This window comes from Agelaius phoeniceus, chromosome 1 (genome assembly GCF_051311805.1).
Source record: "Agelaius phoeniceus isolate bAgePho1 chromosome 1, bAgePho1.hap1, whole genome shotgun sequence".
In the NCBI taxonomy this organism is placed as follows: domain Eukaryota; kingdom Metazoa; phylum Chordata; class Aves; order Passeriformes; family Icteridae; genus Agelaius; species Agelaius phoeniceus.
In genome coordinates, this window is record NC_135265.1 from 33,458,813 (window position 1) to 33,482,436 (window position 23,624).

At 40.4% G+C, this 23,624-nt stretch overlaps 2 protein-coding genes across 7 annotated transcripts in view; one reads left to right on the plus strand and one right to left on the minus strand.

Annotated features, from left to right (window-relative positions):
* PALS2 (protein associated with LIN7 2, MAGUK p55 family member) overlaps positions 1 to 8,666 on the plus strand; it is a 58,612-nt gene extending 49,946 nt beyond the window's left edge. For both annotated transcript variants that reach the window (XM_077176128.1, XM_054640817.2), the window contains exon 12: positions 1,810 to 8,666. In XM_077176128.1, the coding sequence (XP_077032243.1) occupies positions 1,810 to 1,986 (177 nt within the window). In that variant the 3' untranslated portion in view covers positions 1,987 to 8,666. The remainder of the gene's footprint in view (positions 1 to 1,809) is intronic.
* GSDME (gasdermin E) overlaps positions 1 to 23,624 on the minus strand; it is a 39,175-nt gene that overhangs the window by 5,716 nt on the left and 9,835 nt on the right. For 2 of the 5 annotated variants that reach the window (XR_013181569.1, XR_013181567.1), the window contains exons 4-10: positions 21,821 to 21,992; positions 20,704 to 20,824; positions 15,680 to 15,868; positions 13,923 to 14,050; positions 13,620 to 13,806; positions 12,184 to 12,257; positions 10,293 to 10,965 (exon numbers count right to left, since the gene is read on the minus strand). Coding sequence is in view for 3 of the 5 variants with exons in the window: in XM_077176131.1 (XP_077032246.1) it covers positions 10,735 to 10,965; positions 12,184 to 12,257; positions 13,620 to 13,806; positions 13,923 to 14,050; positions 15,680 to 15,868; positions 20,704 to 20,824; positions 21,821 to 21,992 (1,102 nt within the window). In the remaining 2 variants the exon portion in view is untranslated. Of the gene's footprint in view, positions 1 to 9,360; positions 10,966 to 12,183; positions 12,258 to 13,619; positions 13,807 to 13,922; positions 14,051 to 15,679; positions 15,869 to 20,703; positions 20,825 to 21,820; positions 21,993 to 23,624 lie in introns of those variants that run through there. The other 3 variants (XM_077176131.1, XM_077176136.1, XM_077176148.1) reach the window with 2 other exon arrangements.

The window sequence follows — 23,624 nt, forward strand, 5'->3', positions numbered from 1 at the left end:
CAAGAATGCAGGTTGTCCTTGTTTTCACTGCTGCAGCATCATGTGCTGCACTGAGAGTGGCTGACAGCTGCCAGAATAAGAAGTGTTGAACAGCTTCCCCTGTTGTTCCTTGGATTTGTCATATAAAGTGAAGTGGTATGTTTTGTTCATTAGATCTTCCCTCCTTTTCTTGAGACACTGTGTGTAGCAGAGGGAAATAAGACGATTCCTCCAATGCAGCTAAGTATAAATACTCTGTGTGGGCATGAACTTTCCCAGCTTCAGGAGCAAAGAAAAAAAAGCCAGATGAAGCAGTTCAACTAACTCCCCAACAGAAAAAAAGCTGTGTTTTGCTGATGGCTCATAATGACAGTGCTGCAGCTTCATAGGAATATCTTGAATAAATGCTGACAGGGCACTCAAAGCTATAAAATGGGGGGGGGGGGGGGTGGTTTAGTATTTCCACTTAAATGAGTGTATAATTTTTAGTCATGGCTTCTAGTTATTATGCATTCTAGTATCTCTGTGGATGCTCAGTCAGTCATCCCTCTTTCCTGCTCCAAATGAACCCTGAATTTTATGGTGCATATACAAGAAGGCAAGGTTTAAACTATCCAGACAAGTATAAAAATAATTTCCTGCACTTCCTAATATTTGATTCCCTAAGGGACATCTTTAGGTCTGTATTACTTCTTACAAATAATAGAGAGGTTCGTTAAATTTCAGATATGCATTTATGTGTTTTTATGGATTCTGCATCGCATCCCTGCACATGTATATGGAGTATGATTTGCTATTTCATATTCTTGTGCTTCCTGAACAAATGAAAAACAAATGTCATTTAAAGTATTACAGTTTGTTAGACCTGGCTGTATTATTTCTAGCATCCTAACCCATTCCATTACAAAAAGTCTGGCTCTTGGGTTCATACATTTACTTGTTTCCTTCATTCACTGTGAAGGAAAGGCTATTGACAAACTTAGTTTTTCATTTTGGTTTTTATATTGACAGCTGTATAAGGACTTGCAAATACTGAAATAATTACTGTAAAGGGAGACAAATCTCATAACTACTTCCAAAAAACTGATGTTGCACAAAAATTGAGAGGAATTTTTAAAGAATGTAGGACTAACAAAACACAAAAACGTGCTCAGAGGCACTTTATAAAGGCTTCATCATGTAGGAATATAAATTTCCTGCATATTTTGCAGCTCAGGTCAGGACTACAGTAATGTATCAGTAGTTTACAAATGAGGGACTGATGTCAGGTGAGCTAGGCTAAAATGTTGTCTCTAAGAGCCATAAGGTATTCTAGAGCTTTATTCTGCTAGAAATTGTCTTTCATTTCATCCTAATTTAAAATCTTGGATTTTTGGTGTCTTCTGTGGAAACAAAAGGGACACAAATATATTTACAAAACTGATTGACTCAGTCATTCCTAAAGCATTAATTTTATTCTGGTTGGTTCATCAGTTGCCCTTACAAAGTGATTAACTGCTCCCCGTGCACACCAGCCCAAGTTCACGTGCTTCTATTGATTTTCTTCAAAATTGTAAGATTGGCAAACATTTGCTTGCCATATTTAACATTACTGACACCACTCAGAACTTTCTGAGCCCTTTCAATGTATTTTAGCTCAATTTCTGTGTGAATGCATTATAAATGAAAACTTTCCTTATTTTTAAAATGTCTATGGTATCTAGCTTTAAATAGTCAGTTGCAGTATGTACTGAAGGGATCTTCTTCTGCATCTCTAAGGATTTGCCAAGTCTTATCTTTAAATCTTTAGTGAGATTTAGATTCGCTAATCCTTAAAAATCTCTTGCATAGGACACTGATCTGAAAAAAACGGTGGATGAGAGTGCCCGGATCCAGCGAGCGTACAACCACTACTTTGACCTGACCATTGTAAATGACAACCTGGACAAAGCCTTTGAGAAGCTGCAGACGGCCATCGAGAGACTGAGGCTGGAGCCCCAGTGGGTCCCCATCAGCTGGGTCTACTGAGTGTTCCACAGGGAGCTTCAGTAACAAATAAAGTCAGCAACAGCAAACGTGACGTGTAGATACTGATGATAACCTACAGCACCTGTGCATTTTTACTCTGTGTATATTCAAAAGTACACTGTTCTGAATTTTTATAAAAATGTTGAAGAGAAAGTGTACTTAAATATGTAATTTATTTTAATTTTTCTAACTTTTTACAGATAACCTTTCTATTCATATCACATGAAGGAAATGCGTTTAAGCATTTTTCTATGTTTTGATTTCGTATCTTTGCCTTTTTCATCTAAGAAACTTTCATTCACTTCAGCATTTACATCTTGGTCTTACATTTTCACTGTGATTAAAAAAGGATACTTGAAACAATTTTTGTAAAATTTGTTAATGTCAGTGTTTAACTGATCAAAAGTCTATAGCTCTTATTAGGAAAGAACACTAATTTCTTTGAGGTTTTTTTCTTCAAAAAATAATAATTTCATGGGAGCAGAATTTTAAATATTAAAAGCAGTAACAAAAACACAGGTCCATTGCTCCAGCTGCTTTCAGCTTAATGTTGGTGCATTCCTGATGTTTCAAAAGTTCTTGATATCTCTTGATTTAGATAACTTTTGTGTAGATTCCCTTCTATCTGTCTCCTAAAATAACATAGAGCAATACCTTGCAAGCTGCTTATTATGCTTTCTTGGGAGCCAATCTGTTAGCCCATCACAGTTGAAGTACTGACATTAGAAAGTCATACGCAAGGTAATTCAGTGCAATTTGAATAATGGTGAAGTAGCTTGAGAGAGAACCTGATAATGTGGAGCCTTGTAGGTGACACTTAATGTTTAGGACTATTTATTCATACTTGTGAAAACACATTGCTTAAAAAAAGAAAAAAAAAGACATTTTCTTTTCTTAGGCCATTGTTCTGTATTTGTGTAGTGATCTGTGGCTTCATTTCCTGTGATTTCTAGCTGGGTTCTAAATTATCTTTTAAATATTTGTGTGTGATTAATTGCTGTATTTTGAGTGTTGTGTAATGGCATTTCTGTGCTTTTTCTTACATTGCTTTTAATTGCATTTTTCATTAGATAGCTTGTGAATTGGAAGCTTACTGCTAAAAAGCAATGTTGTTTATAGGTTTTTTCGTTTACAGTGTATTTCCTTTTCAGTGACAATTCTCCCCTCAGTACGCTCATTGATATAATTCATATTAGGTTAGGTTCAGGTTCATTGATCAAAACTTAAGCTGATGTAAATTAATGGGAACAGAAGGAAAATACAGCTTGTTGCTCAGATGAGCTCTTTTTGTGACCATGTTTTATATGACACTGTCAGCTGTTGTATATAGTCACATTCACCATCACATACTGGGTTAGGTGTCTAAACTGAAGTCATCTGTTTAATTCCTCTTCCATCTGGTGACAGGCACCTGGCTCTGGATTCCTTTTCAACACCAAAGTGTGACCTGGAATGCTATCAAAAGGCATCTTCCTCAGAACTATTTCTGGAGGAAGACAGGCTTAGGCACTGTAAAACAGCATTGCTTCCTGTGGCTCTCAAAAGACTTTTATGTGCACAAGGTAAAGAAAAAATTGAGTGGATGCAGTAGAGGAAAACTGTTTGAAAAAAAACTCAAAAACACCCGTATGCAACAGATGGTTTTTACACAGCCTGTAAAGTTGGTTGTTGTGGGGAAAGAGGGACAGAGGAGGCTTGAAATCCCAGTGTGTGTGTATGGAAAACGTTAGTTAAACTTGTGTGTAGCACAGGAGATCTTCTTGGCTCTTAATACTGAGATTTCAAAATGTTTTTCAGAGGGAATATGAAATTCTCCAAGGAAAATTTGTACCACTGCTTTTTTATTGTTATGCTTTCCAGGATTGTTTTCTCTGTTTTTTTTTTTTAAGTTTGGCAGAGCTCTCAGTTGTGGCACCAGCATGGGACTTGTAGTTTTCTTTCCCAGGAGACACGTTCTGTGATCCTGTTGCTCAGAGGCTGCTTTGAGAAGTGGCTGGAGTGTGGTGTGTAGCAGCAAATGACAGCAGGGCTGTTGCTTGGCTATTTCAGTGGTTTGCTTTTGGCACTCTGTGCTGAACATGGCTGAACTGTGTTTGTGTACTGTGTCATGGGAGTCCTCCATATGCTGTAAATAAGATATGCTGTCTGGACAGATAAGATGCCTTTTCATTATGAGTTAGAAATATACCCTTATTTCTGATGCCAAAAGTGGGCTGACTTCACTCTTCCCCAATGAATGGAATGAAAAGATTCTTCAGTTTACACACCTCAGTACTTCATATTGCAAGCATCACTTATTTTCATCTTTTTTCTGTAAATTTACTGAACCAAACACATGAAACACAGCCACCAAGGTGTAGTCAGGAAAGCTTCTCTCTGCTCATTCTGTTTCCATCCCAGGGAGAATACTGTCAAGAGAGTCTCCCTAGTTAGCAATCTCCAGTATAGTCACATATTTGCTAAAGCCTAAAGCTTGAATGTTTGCTTCAGGTTCACTCTGTGGGTTTAAGTCAGGTGGTGGAGTGTTGTGGCTGAGCTTTGGGTGGTGGTGGTGGTGATGTAGATGGCAGTGAGCAATTCTGCAGTGCAGTTCTGAAGCAGTAAGAGAAGGTGACTTGCTTGGGTTGGCACAAAGATGGTGTGGAAGTATCTGCAGGTCTGATTTGGTTGTGTGTGTGCCAGGCTGGGGGGGAAAAAACCCCAAACCCAAACAGCACACCCTGTGCATCTGTGTGTTAAATCTCGAGTGTTCACATTGGATTGTTTAATGGTGAGAGGGGGAGGGAGATTGCTTTGTTTCTTTGTGGTAGTTTTGGGTTTTGGTATAGTCAGATTTTCATCAGATACTTTGCTTAGTTTGTCCCCACCTGGTAGAATGACTGGAATGAGAAAAATAGTTACTATTTTTTGAAAAGAATGTTCTTGGAGGTTCTTGAAATGCTGGTGTTGTTTCAGTCCCATCCACAGCTGTGACGGTCCCTACCTGCCAGGGTGTGCTGCATCAGCTGTTGTACATTGTGCAATTAGGGAAGAAGACACTATGAGAGGCTCATTTTGAGCAAGCAAAAACATTTCATTAAACACCTGTTTGGAGTATTTTGAAGGAGTTAAAATAACTGGGATTTCATGTTATCTCATTCTGTACTAAACATTCATTTTCCAGATACTAACAGGAAAACTTTACATTGACTGTTAAAGAGTACAATAGGTGTGTCTGAGCGAGGTGAAGATGCTGCTAAATGTTTAAGATATGTGGTATGTATCACAAGATAAATATTTAAGTAGTTTAGGAAAAGTAAATTATCAAATAGTTGTCTGTGTATATGTATGTGGATGGTAAAACAAAAAATGCTCATGTTGGTTATCACATACTAAGCTACCACGACTTAATCCAGAAATGTTACCTGCATGTGAGACTTTAGAACTGGTACACTTCTCTACCTGGTTTATTGTGTTTACTAATGTATATTTTTCTAAATATACAGATATTTCAATCTAAAAAAACCCTATATTTATCTGTAATTTCTATTTGTTTTGGACAGTGCATGAGGTGCTGTAAAATTCTGTACATATAGAGACTTATAGAAGAAACACTGTAGTTGCCCTGTGAATGAAAAGTTATACATAGAAGTACAGTCAGTATGCCAAGACCTGTAAGTTATTTCCCTGAATTCACCAAAAATTCACTTAAGCGTGCACCAGTCTCAACTCTCCTGTAAATACTGTGGTGCATTGTGTACCCAGGTGATGACCTGCTGTCTCTAAGTGTTATAGCAGGTCTGCTTTAGGTTCTGCATCAAGATGCAGTCCAAGTTTAGTGGGATAATTATAATGGAATACATCATCTTGCATAGATTTATAAAGGTCTTTCAAAATGTTCTGCAACCCTTTGCAACGAAGGTAAACACGGAGCAGAATCACAGATCTTTGTAGGCAAGGAAAATCAAGTTCATAACCAAGGCAATATCTGTGACTTGTGCCGTGTTCTCGGCTCAGGGCAGCTCTGTGTACTTAGTTGTACAAAAGCTTTGTGGAGCAGGATGGCAGATCAGCTCATTGCTTTTGAATTTCTGTTTATATAAACTGTCACATCTTGGCTGAGCTCAAATTGTGACGTTTTTTCCTTCATCCTCTCTACTCGCTGCATCTTCTAAAATCATACCTAAGTGACTTGCTTACAAATTGCCTGCAGCTCAGTGCTCAGGAAGTCACCTGGGTTTGGTTTTGTTTTTTGAAGAGGGTGATTCAGCTAAGAAATAGGAAACTTCTTTCTCTTTGAAACACAGAAAATCCCTGGCTAGGTACCCCCTTGAGCCCAGTGGGCCTCTGTAATGCTCAAGGACCAGTGGAGAGCCATCAAGTAGAGCGCTCCACAGATCAGGAACTGGGTTCTTACCTGTCCTAACACATGAGCCAATCTTGTGAATATGAACTCCCTTCACCTCTCCCATGGTTTCCCAGCCAGGCTTCCTGTAGGTTGCTTCTCTGCTCCCACTGAACCTTGAGGCCGTGTCCCAGTGCATGGACAGTGCCTCCTGCAGCAGCTGCCCCCCTGTCCATTGTGCCTGTGGGTGCAGCTCTCGGATAACCAACGGCTGGGGCTCTGTCCCATGTCCTGCACATCTGTACAGGCTGTTTGCTTCCTGCAGGGTTCCCTGCCTCACCCCAATTCCAAAGAGTTCAAGTACCACATGGTTATTGCCAAACTTCATGATGCTCCTTTGCAGAAGTGGTGAGATCATTTTATTGGTGTCTGTGTGGTGGGTACTGGATCAAAGACTCGCAGTCTGCTGGGCCTCTTGCCTTAAATACCCCTCAGCTCCCAGCACCCTCCTCTCCCTGCAATAAAAAACCTCTCCTGGGCCACTGAAAGGGGTTCTATCCTTAAGGCTACTTTAATTTACTTTCTCTGGTGGACTGTTGTGACTGACAGTGCTGAAGTGAAGTCCTGGCCCTTCTTTTTATTTTCCCTGGGTTTCTTCTTTTTTGGCCTGTACTTCCTAGTTTTCACATATGTTTAACAGGCTTGCTGGTGGAAATTGTCTGGGATTCTCAATTTGTGTCTTATAGAGGAAATAGTAGTTAACAAAAACATCAGTATTTAGGACTTGTATAACTCACTGTTTTAGGCCCAAGACAGATCCTAAAAGTAAAAATAGAAAACAGTTGTAAAATAATCAGTTTTGGTTATTTTTACAGGCAGCTTTGGCTTCTGATCATATTAAAAAAGCATGCTTGTGCCCACACACACAAACACCCATATATATACATATATAAAGCTCCATGGTAATGCTGCAAACAATTCAGGCAGTGTCTACTGAATTACCTGAATTCTCTGCAGTGGGATACGGTTCCACAGTTACATTGTCAGCTGCTGAATTCTCAGTTTATTTGCTGGTACTGTAGCTGGGATTTACTGGTACAGGCCTAAAAACAAACCCCAGCTTGGTGACAGCTGTGATGTAGCTTCACCTACAAATGGAATTTATTTAGCAGGGGTTCAGCAATATTTATATTTTATAGAATAAGTGACACTTGAAGTCATTTTTTTCTTGGTATTTGGAACTGTTTCTTATGCTCATTGGGTATGGAGTTCTTTTTGCTGCTAGGACAGTGGTCAGGTAACAGAGTTAAAGTAGTCCTGGAAACACTTTCTCCCATTTAGCCTCTTCTTTTTTATGTCAGTAGCTCCATGCTAATACTTTTCCATGCAATTTTGGTTGTTCCCATGGCTGAGCCAGCTGTTGGTTACTCCACAAGCAGCCAACATTTACCTGAATACAGCAGAGCCTCTTCCAAAAACCCAATCTCTCTGTTACCTGACCTTTCACATGATCCATAGCATAAAGCAAAATGAACAGTGCTGCTTTGTACAGGCAAAAAAAAGGTTTTGATTGTTTTTTTGGGTTCAGGTCTTGTACACAATTATGTGTGGAGATAACTGTTGAAATATATTGTTTCCCCCTAGGAAAATGCATGTTGAGCATCCCTTCCCCACTCCCCATGTGTTGCCCATGTGTAACATTTGTGCACTGTGGTGTAGGGAGGGGAACTGCTTCTGTGGGGTTTAAAACACAAGAAAGTTGCTGCTTTCCACCCTTACACCGGGCTAAGAACTGTAGGATCTTGGTTGTGTTTGGGTTTAAATGTGTATTAGAGCTCTGTCACCAGGAATTTCCTTACCTTGCTTTTCTCACAACTGGTTTTGCCAGTTGGAAGCTCTCATGGTTTTCTGTTTCGTTTTTTTATCTCTACAGTATATTAAATTAACCTGGATTTGAATTTGTAAAACTTTCAAAACTGCTCTCCTGTAAAAAATAGTTTCTTTAGCTGAAAACTTCCTACAAGAAAAATCTTAACCTGAATTAGCTGAATTTTTTAATATAAACCTGGAAATTATTTAGTACCTAATTGTTTGAATACAGTACTGTAGAGCAGGCCTAGGATATGGGACTTGTTAGCATTGTGACTTCATACTGATAAAGTCAGCTACTATGTGGGATGTTTTTAAATTGTGACTTGTTTTCTAAGACCCCCCCCACCTTGTCTTTTTCACAGCTAGTATTTTCACAATAAACACAGCCAAACATAAAAATGTTAATGTACAAATGATGAAATTCTGTTAATTCCCAACAAAATATTTTTGTATATAATAAAGATTTAATATTGAAAAAATGTAATTGGCTTTTTTCTGATTCTTTTTGGTGATAGTCTGCATTTGAGCCACATAATGTATCAAGGACCAGTCTTTGAATCTGCCTTTTATCTTTGGATTTTGGTGCTCCACCTACATAAAAGCAGCTTTTCAGTTAGTCTTGTTTATCTCCCTGTTCATGAATGTGCCAAATCCCCTTTCCATGCACAGGGAGACCTTGGGGACTCCTGAGCCACCCTGGGAATGTCATCATTGCTGAAGCTGGGCACCTGATTTTCTGAGCACTGCAGCTCAAAGGGAGTTGATCTCCTGGGCCCACACTGGAATGGGCCAGTGGACAAAGCCCAGGGATTTGGGCAGCTGGAAGGAACTGGGAACTGGCTGCAAGGCAGAGCCTGCTGGCCTCTGCAGGTAGCACATACTCTTGAAAGGCTGCTGACCTCCTCCTGCATTGCAAAGGTATGGATTCTCCAACCTTCCTCCTGGGCAAGGCAAAGGGAAGCACTGTTCTGGGGAGGTTAAATCAGGGTGTGAAATCACACCCTTCATCAGACAAGCTTCAGCCTCCTCTGAAGCATTCTATGGGTCTTTTACCACCTCCTTTGCTAGGGAAGACCACATCTAAGCTTGAAAAAGCATTTTCCCTGTGAGGCCAGCCTGGAGTTGCTTGTTTGTCAAAGATGTAGTCCCCAAAAGAAAAACACTGGAAATGACATGTGTAAGTTATTCTATTGATTTTTTCTATAGCCTTTAATAGAAAGTTTTCATAAACTCATTACAGAGGTGACTTTTAGTAGTGATAGGTAAAAGACAACTGTCCCACTTACACACGGCTCCCAGAAGCAGAGTTCCATACTTCAGCTCCTCAAGGATCTTTCCTTCTACACCAGCACAAAGTTCAGGCAACACCACCAGCTTCACTGAACAGATGAGCTGCAGAACCGCCCACGGCCCAGCGTGCAGAGCTATCCTGAGCTCTCAGGCAGTGGGAAGGCACCGTGGTGCTTTTCTGCAAAGTCCATGTCCTCAAGGAAAGCTGAACTGATGTGACTTTTTAAAGGCTTCTTAGACAATCTGCTCAAGGCCATGTGGGAATAGAGCAGGAAAGTGAGCAGAACTCCTACCCACCAGCTACGCTGCAGGGCCTGGTTACTGATCACCCCCACACAGCTGCCTGCTTGTTTGTCTCTCAGCCATCTCAACTGATACTCCACCTACTTGGAACATCTTCCCAAGCCCACATTTACAGTGATCTCTGCTGCATTTCTGTACCATCCATGATTATAAAAAATTATGATGAAAAAACAGGCAAAATAGTTCAAGCACACAGTGCTTTACTAATACTTTTCTGTTAGTCAAAGAAACAAGCAAAATACCTGCATTGAAAATGTCGTATGGGTAAAATGATCATTTCTGTGGTGTGCAGCAGGGACCCTTCATGTGCACACACCAGAAGGCATTGCCATGCCAAAGTTCAGAATGCAGCTGAAACTTGCTAACACAAGTAAAAACATACCAGAAAACAGAATGCTGTACAGAGGTATGAATCCCTGAAGTGGGTCTTGGTGGTTGAAAAAGAGGCTTTGTTATTTCCTGCAGTGTGCAGTTCATATCCATAAAAGTCAATAATTAAGAGAATCTAATCGAGTACCTTTTAAGAGCCCTCCATTGCACTTGCTCCAGAGTGAAGGCATTCTGCACACCCAAGCTTAAGGAGAAAAGCAGTTGCTGCATTGCAGAACCCTGGGTTTCCAGGGTCTGCCTGTTTGCTTGCTTACAAAAAGAGTTTGTACTTAGCTGCTTTCTCCCATGCATATTAATGCAAGCAATCAGGCTTTCACTGCCCTGCAGATCTGACACCTACCAGAGCAGCTATGTTCAGTTTCTCTCCCATGGCTCTCTTTTTTAATTTCTCCCCTTCATCCCTTATTTATGTATTTTTCACTGAATCTGCAGAGTCCCCTGGTCACCCTAATTCCTGGCTGTGCTGCCTTAAGTACCAACAGAAGAGCTCTACTGCTGATCCCAAACACACCAAAATTACAGAGCTACAAAAGAAGCAACAGGCTACAGCAAAATACTCAGTACAGCTCCTATACATTCCCACCTAAAGCATGAAATCCATACAGTGCAACATAAAGAACAAGTGGGAAGAATCTTGGTTCTTTCATGGTTACAGCTCTTACAGAAGACTCTGTCATTTCCAGATTGATGTTTGATGAAGCAAACAGCCTTTGCACGGCCTCAAATCTTCCTCTGTCAGCCAGAGTGGCCACCAAAGGACTGCTCAGCGCCACAGTGCCATCGGCTGAAGCGATGTTAGGCTGCATTCATGAGAGACAGCAAAAGACAGAGACATTAAAACATTTTCCAGGCACTGCTGTTCCTGCCACTGCACAGCTCAGTTTCATATAAAACCACAGGAGAGCTGACAAGGCAGCAGCAAAAGGTCAAGATTCCCTTTGCTATTAGCCCTGACAAGTACGACGTACTGATCCACAACCAAAGCTCCATGGCACAATTTAAGGGGAAACATCTCTCCTACTGTGTCATTCCCTGAGTTCCACTTCTCTCACTGCACATCACACTTACCTACCACTCTGAGCAAACAAAAGAACTTCCCCTGCTCCTACATATTTAAAGGATTTTACTATTGTTTTTTAAAGTGACTTTAAAAGCTTAGAAAAATCACAGAATCATAGAAAATGTTTTGGGTTGGAAGGGACCTTAAAAGATCACTCAGTTCCAATCCCCCCTGCCACAGGCAAGGACACTTTTCACTAGACCAGATTATTCAAAGCCCCATCCAACCTGGCCTTTAACACTTCCAGGGCTGGGGCATCCACAACTTCTTTGGGCAACCTGTTCCAGTGCCTCACCACTTTCATAGTAAAGAGCTTCTTCCCATCTAAACCTACCCTCCTTCAGTTTGAATCCAGTCCTTCTTGTCCTGTCACTACCTGCTCTTGTAAAAAGTCTCTCTCCATCTTTTTTGTAAGTTTCCTTCAGGTACTGGGAGGCTACAATTAGGTCACCCCGAAGCCTTCTCTTCTCCAGGCTAAACAAATCCAATTCTCTTACTCTTTCCTCACAGGAGAGGTGCTGCATTACTCTAATGCCCTGCGCCATTCCTTCAGCTGTTACAATAAATGGCCTCAGAGTTTTGAGACTTCAGGGTTTGCCAAGGCTCAAGCACTGTTGCTATCAAAGCGAAATTTGTTTCCCAAGGAGAGATGATTTACTGTTACTGAGACTTTAAAACAGTGAGACTATAAGAAAAACAAGAGCTTAAGTCACAATTTTCTTTTGCTCCTGAACCATGAAATCTCCCAAATACAGCAATGATCAGAAGTTAGATATCCACGTGCAGTAAATTACGTGCTGCATTTGCCACGTCAGATTCTGACCTTGGCTAAGCACTGCCTACAGCTGAAATTCCCACTGGAGCTCGACATCTCCTCCTTTATTGGGGAGAAAAATGGCAGAGGACACAGCCACTCCTGCTGCTGTGCCCACGAGCACATCTCATCTCCATTACTCACCAAACAACACAAGGCTGGAACAACCTGAAGATCGCAGCAGGCACGCAGCAGGACAAGGGTGTCAGCAGGCAGCTCTGTGGAGGACACATGCACAGACAAAGGTCATTTCCAGTGAGCAGCCCTGCACCAGGCTGGCTGCTGGAACAGGAGCCTCATCAGGGAGCTAGCAGGTCCTCCTCAGCTGGATGTTTGGAAGAGGCTGATCCAGCCCCTTCCTGCCAGCAGAACAGAATGGGATGGGCAGAGGGTCTGACTATCCCTGTCCTTGAGAAAAGGCATTTGTAGGAAAGGGGGTTTCCTCCCCATCACCTTGCCTCTCCCTAAGTATCTCCTCAGTGTTTAACTCTGAGTCTGGAGGCTGGATGAATGACTTAAGCCTTGAATAAACCAAGAACCTATGCTCCCAAATCCATAGGTGATGCTAACTTCTGCAAAGCCCGATTTGAGAGGAATGGCATAGCTGAGTCTGCCTTGGGAGATGGACTAGCTGATCCCTGTGGTGCCCTTCAACTCTGGAACAACAAGGCTGTAATTCCTACCACATGCAACAAGCATAAGACAGCTTTTGAATCTAGATCCAGCTACACTTATGTCTGGACTTTAGTAGCAGACATTATGTCCAAAATCAGGTGATAATGCAACACACTCAATTAACTGTGCCCTGCTGTTAATGGCATCTGACAATTGATACCACATCAGCAGGTTTCTGTTTTCCATTTCTTTTCTCTCTCCACAAATGAGTTAAGCTCTCCCACCTGGGTCCTGTGCATATATGGATGCACACTGACATTCTGCTGCACAGTGCCACAATTTACACTGGACTTTCCTTCGTTATCTTAATGTCAAGGAATTCTTTATATACAAGACAGAAGAGAAAAATCCAGGGAAGTCTGTCTTGGACTTTGCAGGTAGCTTTTAATTAACACTGTGGGGCTAACTAGGATTGTGAGGATGGCATTTGTTTGACATTTATGTTTAATCTCCTGTTTCAGCAGCTGCAACACAGCCCTCTAAATGCAGTGTCTCTGTGTTAAACTCATTTTTGCTAAATTTAGTTTGCACTTGAACAATATACACTGTTACACAGGAGACAACACCTAATTTGTAATTCTCAGCCTTTACGCAGGAAGGACTCTGGCAGGCAATAAGTACAGAAATTAGCTTGCCAAACTGCAAATGCTCACACTCAGCAGAAGCAAAGTTGAGCAGTCTTGGGGGAATGTGCAATTTACACACAAAATCTGTCAGTGATTGAGGGCTGAATTTAATTCACAGCCAGGAATGCTAAGCATAGTATACCAAACTCATAAAAAGGGAACAGAAAAATTTATGTTCATGCAGCTCACCAACTGCTCAAAGAAAGCCATAAAAGCTTTAACATGGAGGGAGCTTCTAAAAGGAAAATAAAATTTTTAAAAGGGCTTTTTACAACATACCAGATATAGCACTGATAAGAAGGTGAGCAGCTGAGAAAAGTTCTTCATCCTGAGGCTGATATTTCTGCAAGAACAGCTCACTCTTTAAACTGCACCCTAAGAGCTGCAAGAAGTCAAGGAGGTCTCTTTGTTCTTCAAGTTTTAACTCCTCCAGATCTGGCTTGTCTCCTGTGCAGATATCATCGAACTGAAAGCAAAAGAATAAGCAAAACTTCTTGAAAAGAGAAAAATCCAAGCAAAAGGGAATGCTAGTACTATTCTGAAATTACTTTTAGGAAGAAATCCAAAGGTTCTTGATCTTACCATGTCCCCCAGGGCAGTCACCATTTCTTCATGGAGCAAGAGTTCACAAAGGGTTTTATATAAAGCTCTTTGCTTGTCTTCAGGAAGCTTCACAAAGGGCTGGAACTGGGTCTTCAACCGTGACAGATCTTTCCCAAGAAAGCAGTGGAAAATAAAACTAAGTATTTCTACAAAAATGCCAGTAAAACCAGATAACATTTTGCTGTGTGTTTCACAAGCTCATCTGTCACCACACCTTGACATCCCTGACATCCTGATTTTCACCAGTACAAGTTATAAGGTAAGGTTTGAACAGATCTGATTTTATTTCCTAAGTAGCTAATGAAACCTCAATGCAAACATTAAGAAAGGAGAACAGCTACCAAGAATCAAGATTTTGGTGTACAGTATTTCTAATATTTTGAAATTCAATACTTTAATGTTAACAAACTAACTACATCTTAAGTCTTCCACTTTGAAGTTTATCTCCAGAGAATGTTCATTTATATGGCAGAATGAAGAGTACTCATTAAGTACAAGAGAATGCTCTGCATTCATTTCTCACAATTCAACTATGATACTGAAATTAAATCTTCTGTGACATCGAATTACCATGTTGCTAAAAAAAATGAAGCTTTCAAATCAATAATGCCAACTGGAAGGTTGGAATGGCTCTTTTTTCCACATTCTAAAAATGTGGGCATATAAGTGTTCTCAAATTTGTTTAAAAGAAATTTTCCTTCACGTCACTCCAGTCAAGAAACATGCTCTGTTTAAAGAAGTCCTTTATAACTAAAAAATTACTTCACTGGGGAAAAAAAAAGCCCAGCCACAGGCAGGTATTTTGTTTATCTGATGCAATGGTATGAATTTGTCTATACAAATAACATAAAATGAAATGTACTTCCAAATTCTTTAGTAAAAACAATTTTTTTTAGCTTTTTCATTTTCTAAGAGACAGCAGAGGTTAAATTAATTTAAGAAATCTCTGAGCCTTTTAAGCAAGAAAAGCAAATAGGTCTGTCAAACTAAAACAAAAAATAGAACAGGGCATACCATTCTTTCACAAGTGTTTTTTACATATTGTTTATTTATCAAGGGGGAAACTTAGAGACAAGAGGGTGATATTCATCAGGAGAACCAGCTGTAAGAACTCCACCAAGAACTGAGGAAAAGCACAGTGTGTTCTGAGACCTTGACTGGTTTTCCCTTTTTCCATTCCATTCCACCAGTAACATTCCTGCCTCTTCTTTCCACATTCCTACAATAAAAACTTGTACCTGGGCCATTATACCCATTTGCAAATCTCCATTTAAACCACATTTTGATTTTCTCAGTTACAATGCTTCTCAGAAAATAATGAGGCTAGTGAAGGCAAGGGAGATGTCTATTTCTGAGACTTAACCTGTAACTGAGAAGCTTTACTGAGAGTATTTTTCAAATAATGAGAAACTATTTTCAGTGACCCCTTCTGAATGAAAGCATGTATCATCACTAAACGTGCAGAGGTTATCTGGAATGCAAAAGAGCCATCTGACTTTGTAAGATGGTATTTATGACAGATGGATTCAGAATCTTCACAGAAAGAGTCCACTGCATACACTCACTGCAAACTGATTTTTTTTATACTCTTTCAGTGCATTCCCCCAAGAGTTCCTGATAAGAGCTATTAAAATGAACTAACAAGATTTCTTACTTACTATTGTACCAGATTATTTCTGCCTATCAGGTTATTTAATGCACTGTAATATAATCATGCAAAGCATTTCTGGTAATACCTTGTTTCAATATAGTTATAGAAGCATCACTGGGAACGAGGTTTTTAGCCCCAGAGTACATCTCATTATCAACAGCATCTGGCTGATAGAGGAACGAAGCATCTCTGAATTGAACTGAATGGGGAGATGCTGAGCCTTCTGTACTTTCTTTTTCAAAACCTCCTTGCTGTTCATCTAGCAGACAGAACTCTGGAATTAGAAATTCAATCAAAAACAATAATTAATAAAATAGACGAGCAATTACTGAATGAGATGATAGCTTGTCTTTTCTAGTGTTCTCGCATGTTATTTCTCCATGTCTTGTCTTTCCCAGATGGAGAGAATGCCAGGGGTTGCTGTGCATGTGAATTATTGAGCATTCCTGCATCCCTGATGTTTGGTACAGTGTGTATAGACAAGACCTGTGGTGCAGCTGCCTCCTACAGAACATGACACCAGCTCCTGTGAACTAAATTAATGTAGACAGAAACTAACATGAAAACTTCCTGCTGACACTGTAAACCAGAATGCTGCAGACAGGAGATGCAGGCAGGAATTCTTGATGTTTTCACAGAATCACAGAATAAGCTGAGTTGGAAGGGGCCCTCAAAGACCATCACATCCAACTCCTGGTCCCACACAGCACCATCCCCAAGAGTCACACCATGTGCCTGAGAGTGCTGTTCAAATGCTTCTTGAACTCTGTCAGGTTTGTGCTGTGACCACTTCTCTAGGGAGCCCATTCCAGTGCCCAACCACTCTCTGGGTAAAGAACCTTTTCCTGATATCCAATCTAAACCTCTACTGAGTCAGCTTCAGGCCATTTCTTGTTGCTGGTCACCACAGAGAAGAGATCAGCATCTGCCCCCCTCTCCCCTCACAAGGAAGTTGTAACTGCAGTGAGGTCTCCCCTCAGTCTCCTCTTCTCTGATCAGCCAAGTGCCCTGAAGTGTCCCTTGGCTGATCAGCCCAAGTGTCCTCAGCTGCCCCTCATACAGCTTCCCCTCAAGGCCCTTCACCATCTTCACTGCCCTCCTTTGGGTACTCTCCAGGAGTTTTTTTATATTGTGGCACCCAAAACTGCCCCCAGCACATGAGGTGAGGCTGCCCCAGCTCAGAGCAGAGTGGGACAATCCCTCCCTTGCCGAGCTGGGGATTCTGTGCCTCACACACCCCAGGACAGCATTGGCCCTCCTAGCTGCCAGGGCACTGGGAGTCAGATTCACCTTGCCCTGCCCAGGACCCCCTGGTCCCTTTCCACAGCACTGCTCTCCAGCTTCTCATTCCCCACTCTCTACTTTTTCTACCTCTAAGAGACATGCTGTAATGCAGGCAAGGGGATCCACTGATGAAGGTGACACATGAAAGTACTCTCTGAGATTTGTAAAAACTCTTGAGAGCCCTTCTGTTGGTCATGGCACTGACAGACTCCTCTTTCTCAGCCAAGCCACAGGTCCATTCTCAAGTCCTCCAGGTAAGTGGACAACAGGAGACTTCTGAGAGCCTCTAAAGGACATCACCCAGGGATGTTTCCTAACAGAATCACTCTGCAGTAACTGTCTCTCTTCAGTAACATCACAGAGGAAATAACACACCTGGCCTGGCTGGATTACTCTTTCTGCCTCATCTTTGTGACAAGCACTGGCCAAACTCACCCAAACAGGACTGCCCTTATCCTGCCATCCCAGTGCCCCCAGCCAGAAGTTAAGGGCTTCCTGGAAGGTACAAGGAGCCTTTGTAAGAGTTATACTGAGAAATCTGGAGTATCAAATTCTGGGCTCATGTGTCCAACACCGTGCCCTAAAGATGCAGAATACAGTCAAAGCCCGGTGCAGATTCTGATCATTTTTTATTGGCTCAAATGCAAGACTTGAATGTGTACCTATGGCACTCTGCAGTGGGTCTGAGGAAAACACAGGCAGGCTAGCAAGAGAAACTCAATTTTAAAGTAATACCTGACAGCAAAGTGAAAAAAATGTAACTAATCAAGCACAGTGCTCAGATGTACCAGGAACAAAACCTAAATATAACCTTTCTGCAGTTGTAAGAGTCTGTCTTACTAAATTAAGGACATTCAAAGCAGATGAGAAAGCATGGAGAGCACTCCATCAGCAAAAAGCTTTTTCAAAGGGAAAGCAGACAAAGAAATCCCTGCCCATAGAGAAAGAAAGATGACAGACCTTTATGCTTGCATAACCCTTCATGGAGAAGAAGGAGCTACAGAGGAGCAGAAAGCGATTAACACAAGCTAAGAACTTCCCAAAGCAACAAGACTCTGGACAGCAGCTGAGGCACCGCAAGGCCAACTCATTCATGTTACTGTCATTGAAAAGAACAAGCCTCTCACAAGAACCCTGAGGAGGAAAACTGTGCTAATACACTGCCTCCCCTCCTGAGGCAAAAGGATGCTAATAAGGGAAATAGAAGTTTTCAGATGATGTTGTTTAATTTGTAGCAGAACTCAATTCACAGGAAAACACAGGACTCAAAATTCTGTATTAAGAGGACTGTTAATAAATTCTGTATTGAATTCTATTACATTCATCAATGACAAACATCCAACAGTGCAGTTAGAGCTTGTTAGTTACTCAGAAATGTTAACAAAAATGCAAGAAAACCAGAGATGATCAACAAAAACAATCAAAGAGACTCCTTTATGTGGAAAAGTGGATATATTGGGACTGCTTAATTTACAGACATTTAAGAAAAAGCAAACCACACACATATAGCCATGAACAGAACAAAACAAACCAGCTGGGTGCTTTTATATCCCCCGATTTGTAAAGTATGAATAAGAGGCACTTCAGCACAACTTTAGAGACACAAAACTGCAAAGCCTTAAGCAGAAACGGCTTTTACATGGAGTGAAAAATTAGCCTGTAGAAATCAAACAGAATGATTACAGGAAAGCACAATGGTAAATGGATCAGAAAAGTATTAGATCCTTCTAATTTTTTTAAATTTATTTTATTTATAAAAATATCCAAATACGTCTAGTTGCACAAGTCAAAACATTTAGAAGAAACATATGCCATTCTTCCTAACAGAGTAACTCAGGTACTGGCAGTAGAAAAGAAAAAGAAACAAGAAAAAGCTTACATGCATCTTACTCCCTAATTATCTAACAAGAGAATCCCACTAGGTTACACCTGCTATTGGTCACTTTCAGTCTCACGAGAAAGGACTACATTACTCCTTGGATTTAACTTCAAAGGCTTTTTCTATTCCCATAAACAGACACTGATCCCTGCTATCAGACATTAACAAGCTGAAGTTTAGGCTCCACCATACTTACTCTGGCTGGCAAAGCCCTAATTTTATTTTCAGTTCCTCTCCTTTACCTTCTCAATGCCATTCAGGCAAGGGAAAATAGCACAAATTAAAAAAGAAAAGAGGCAGGACATAGATTGTTTAAGACAAAACATGAAACAAACTGGTTTTGAAGCTTAAAAGATGTTAATATTAAATATGAGAAAGAGTGGAAAAAGCAGCAGAAGTAGAAAAAGCAGAGAAATACAGATCATTAACAAGACCTATGTATTCTTAGCTAACAGGACATCATAATTTCATGTAGAAATCATCTAAGTAGGCTATCAGTTATATACCTATGCAGTCAGACAGCCTTAATTGCACCTCATTACTCTGAATTACAGCTCCATTATAACCATGACGTCAACATCCTCTGCTACTATCTCTGTGTTCGGGCTACATCAGAGCAATTCCACTTTTCAGAAACTTTTTACAGGTTACATAATATTTACTTCTATTCTTGAGCCTACAGACTTCCTTTATATCAGAAGGAGTATGATGGAGAGTTAATCTTCAGCATTTCTCATCCAAGTAAAGCACATCCTGGATTTAAATCTCAACTCTACTCCAATTATTTCTTCAATGTATCTCCTGTTTCTCTCCACATCAGTCCTTCCCATCTTCCACCTCTACTATCTGATTTTATTCCTCCTTGCATAACATCCTCTGAAACCTCCTTTAGGTCCATGAGTTTAAATGAGGATAGACAAGAAAGAAAAATCCAAGTGATTGTGCAGAGCAGAGATACAACTCCCCCCAAAGCCAATTTCAACATTTTTTTAACCTGAAAAATATTCGACTTGACGTAAGTAAAGCATGACCAGACAACACTACAAGGGCATTTCTGCAACCACTCTGAGGGCAATCTTTAGATGAAAGTGTAAGCTAGAGAAGTTTAAATTCCAGTCCCAAATGTAGGATTCTGTTTTTAACATGACTGTTGTCTAAACACTCCTGGTTGAGATCTGATTTACAGTCAGGTCACTCTCTGCAACAGGCAAAGGGAATAGCCCAGGCCAAGGGCCAGCTGGCTGGAAGCAAAATTGCAGTGAAAGACATGGACAATAAATCCGAGAGGATCAGTAGCTTGCCCTTGCAGTTATTGAAGTTTGCTCCCAAATATGCCCTAAACCAGAACAGCTGCATACTGGGCTGCACTGACAAGACTGTAGCTGGTGGATTGATGGAACTGAATTTTCAACTTGGGAAAGTGCATTCAGAGTGCTATGTCCAGTTTTGGACTCTTGAGAACAAGCTGCACGTTCACAGACTGGAGCTATCTAGCAAACAGCAGATACTGAGGAAAATAACTTCACTACCATGGTGGTCAAACATGATAACAGGCTGTCCAGAGGAGCGATGGAATCTCTGTCTCTGAAGATAAATCAAAACTTTATAATAGATAAGGATATGAGCAATCTGATCTAACTGAACTTAGATCAAAGTTCCAAAGTTGGCCTTGTCTTAAGCAGAGGCTCAAGCTACACAATCTCCTGTGGTTCCCTGAAACCTAAGTCACTCTGAGTTTACAGTGTGTTCAAGCCACTGAAAAAGCATTACTATATCGAAGTTTTAAACTTACTAAATCTGCATTTCTAGCACAAATAACTATCAAGGCAAAGGACACCATACAACATAATCACCTTCACACACAGGGAAACACAAAAATCATTGTCTGACAAACAGCTTTGCCCACAGTTGAACTGTGGGCCACAAAAAAAAAGTTTTTCACTTACCAAACTGGCCATTGTGCTTTATAAACAGTTCAATTACACCATAGGCAATAGTGGTTGCTGGAGGAATTTCAAGGATCACACTAGAATCCTTCATCAGACTTCCATTCTCACTTACTGAAACCTACAAGACAGATTTATTCACCATTTATCTGATTCAGCTACTGCATAGCTTAAACATGTAATTAAGGTGAAAAATACAGAGGGAGAATATCCTTTATTCTTCATGATGTCTCATCAAAGTGTTACACCTTCCATCTGGCATCTAAGAAAGGAACTAGATGAAAAATGAGGTAGAAACACAGTGGCAAGAGCAGCTCTCATGCTCTTAGCTACCCTGTCCGAGCACAAAGTTGAGCTCCAGGCGTAGCTTCTGTCACACATGAAGCCCCATGTCAATGGGAAATGGGCACCCACTTCAGTGTCCTGCCTTGCCCAATTCTACTGTGACATTTCTTTTGCCCAGCTGGAGGCTGGTACCAGGAAGGTGGCACTTGCAAAGGGGGTTGTTACACTGCAATTCCTGGATCCCTGCAACTGGAGACTCACTGCACAAAGAAGTGATTTCCAGCTTAAAAAAAAAAAAACAAACAACTTGCAGTGAATGAGCATGTTTTGACTTCAGTAATTCCTTCTCAATTCACAGGCAATTTTTCAGATAGCCTCATAATGCAGTTAATCTCTACTCCCATGATCAAAAACAAATAGTTTCCCAATAAATATGAAAACTCAGTAGACACTGCGACCATTTGTGGTGAATGATTACTTGGCTTTTCAAATAAACGTGATTCAGCAATGCATTTTGCTATTCAATTGCAATGAATTGTTTTAGGTTTGCTTCATGTTCTGCTGTAGGCAGGAATCTACAGAGAAACAGAATCACAATTTGATGGTATTGATGGAAACTACATTCCAGGCTCATATAAAAACATGGCACCTTTTGCCAGAAAGGCAGTGGAAAAAGCATTTTACCATACAGAATTTTCACAACCAAGCACTAAAGTTTGTTCAGCACATTAGAAAAGCACGAAAATTACTCTGAAGTCCATTTTGGAGAAATAATTTCTTCTCAGATAATATGCAAACATTCTATTCCTTGCAGATTTTTAGGAACTTTTACCTTTATTGTTTTTGCAGTGCATCCCATCACACCACTGACTTTTTCTTCTGTCTGGATATGTTCAGATATTGTACACTTCTGAGTCGTGATTATCTTTTCTCTCAAGATGCACAACACTTCACGTTTTCTTTCTATTACTTGTTGCAGCAAACTACTATTTAGATCTATTGTTCTGAAAAAGAAAAATACAGCAGTAACGATACTATAATTGTGAAAAAAACCCCAAAAAACAAGACCAACCACATTTTCTAAATTGCTTGAAGAAGGTTTTATTGCAAAAATGACAATGGTTTCTGTATGAGGAGCCTCCTCAAAATTATGATGTCCTCTTTTTGTTATTTGGCAGCAGTAAATATTTCTTTTCCACAGTAAATCCTCACATACATATTGAATATATACTGAATTCTTGATTCCCTACTCTGAGCAAAAATGGAAGTTGTCTGGATACTTTCTAAGCAAAGAAAAAAGCAAGAGGGAAGCAAAGGCAACTTTAATTTTCCTGGGTAATACAAAACCAGCCAGTCAGGCTCTTGGACACTGGACTGAATCCTCTCCTACTGTGAGCTCGCACTGACATTGCCATGGCCATGGCAGGGGGTGCTGGCTGGGGGACACAAGGACAGCAATGCCCCAGTGCCAACCCCCACTGCTTGCTAAGGATCTGTTTCAGTGCTCACCTATACCCCAAACAGGCTGAGTGGGATCAACACTGACCCCACTGTTTCAAAGGGCTGAATGAGAAAACAGAAGATTTCATTGATTTTGAGACTGGGGATTACCCACCTGCTTCCAAGTCGTGTGTTATTCATTGGTATAGATGCAAAATTCAAAATTGGTGAGCAGGACTGCCACAGTCAAAAGAAAAACTAACTTGGTGGGGGGAGCTCAACACTTAGCTCAGGCACCAACTTAATAAACCATCCCTACTCCACAGCACAATTCAGCATCTGTTTAAATGCTGCTGGAAACAGTTCAAACGTTAGGTTCTTCTTAGAATGAGCAGAAGACAGAAAGTGAACTCCAGAAACATTACAGGAGGTTAGTTTTCTAAGAAAATGTTACAAAATCTACCCCACCTTGTCTTTTGGGGTGTTAACAGACTTTCTGGAAACAGTTAAAGCAATTTCTTAATTGTATTTAATTGATTAAAATGTGTCAATTATATTACACTTTTGCAAAATATTCACTGGAGGTCCTCAGATGAGATATTTTATTTTTTATGAACAGGTAATCTAGCAAAACTATTGGAAGATTAAAGGACTGCTATCCCTGACTCAAATTATTCAGTCTTTTCTCCTCCCTTTTATTCTAAATGGCTATTCATGGACCTAAGTGGCAATTTCCCAAAAATGTGACAGAAAGACATGTCTGACTCCAATTCATTTAAATCGAGATATCTCCACTTTTAATTAAAAAGTTTTAGATTTATTAGATTCTGAAGCTCTGAATTTATACAGTCTGTGTAAGTCTGAAGTCAGCTGGGGTTTTTATTGAATTTAAAACGTCCTCAGGCAATTTTTGATCTTTGGAGAGTTACATGCTTATATGAAAGTTCAATCAGTTGGAATGAACTGTCTGAAAACCTTAAAGTTGATTGTTTAGACAAGGGAAAGAAAATACCTCTGAAGCAATGCAGCAGCCCCAAACATTCCTGAGATTATTAATATAACCTTTTTTCATTTGGTGCAAAGTCATGCTTTATGCTTGGAATGCAATGAACCTTTGGATTAAGCAAAAATTCAAGAAATATCAAGCAACCACAAACCTCACCATTCCCAGAGCTGTCTGCCAAACCAGAGCCATT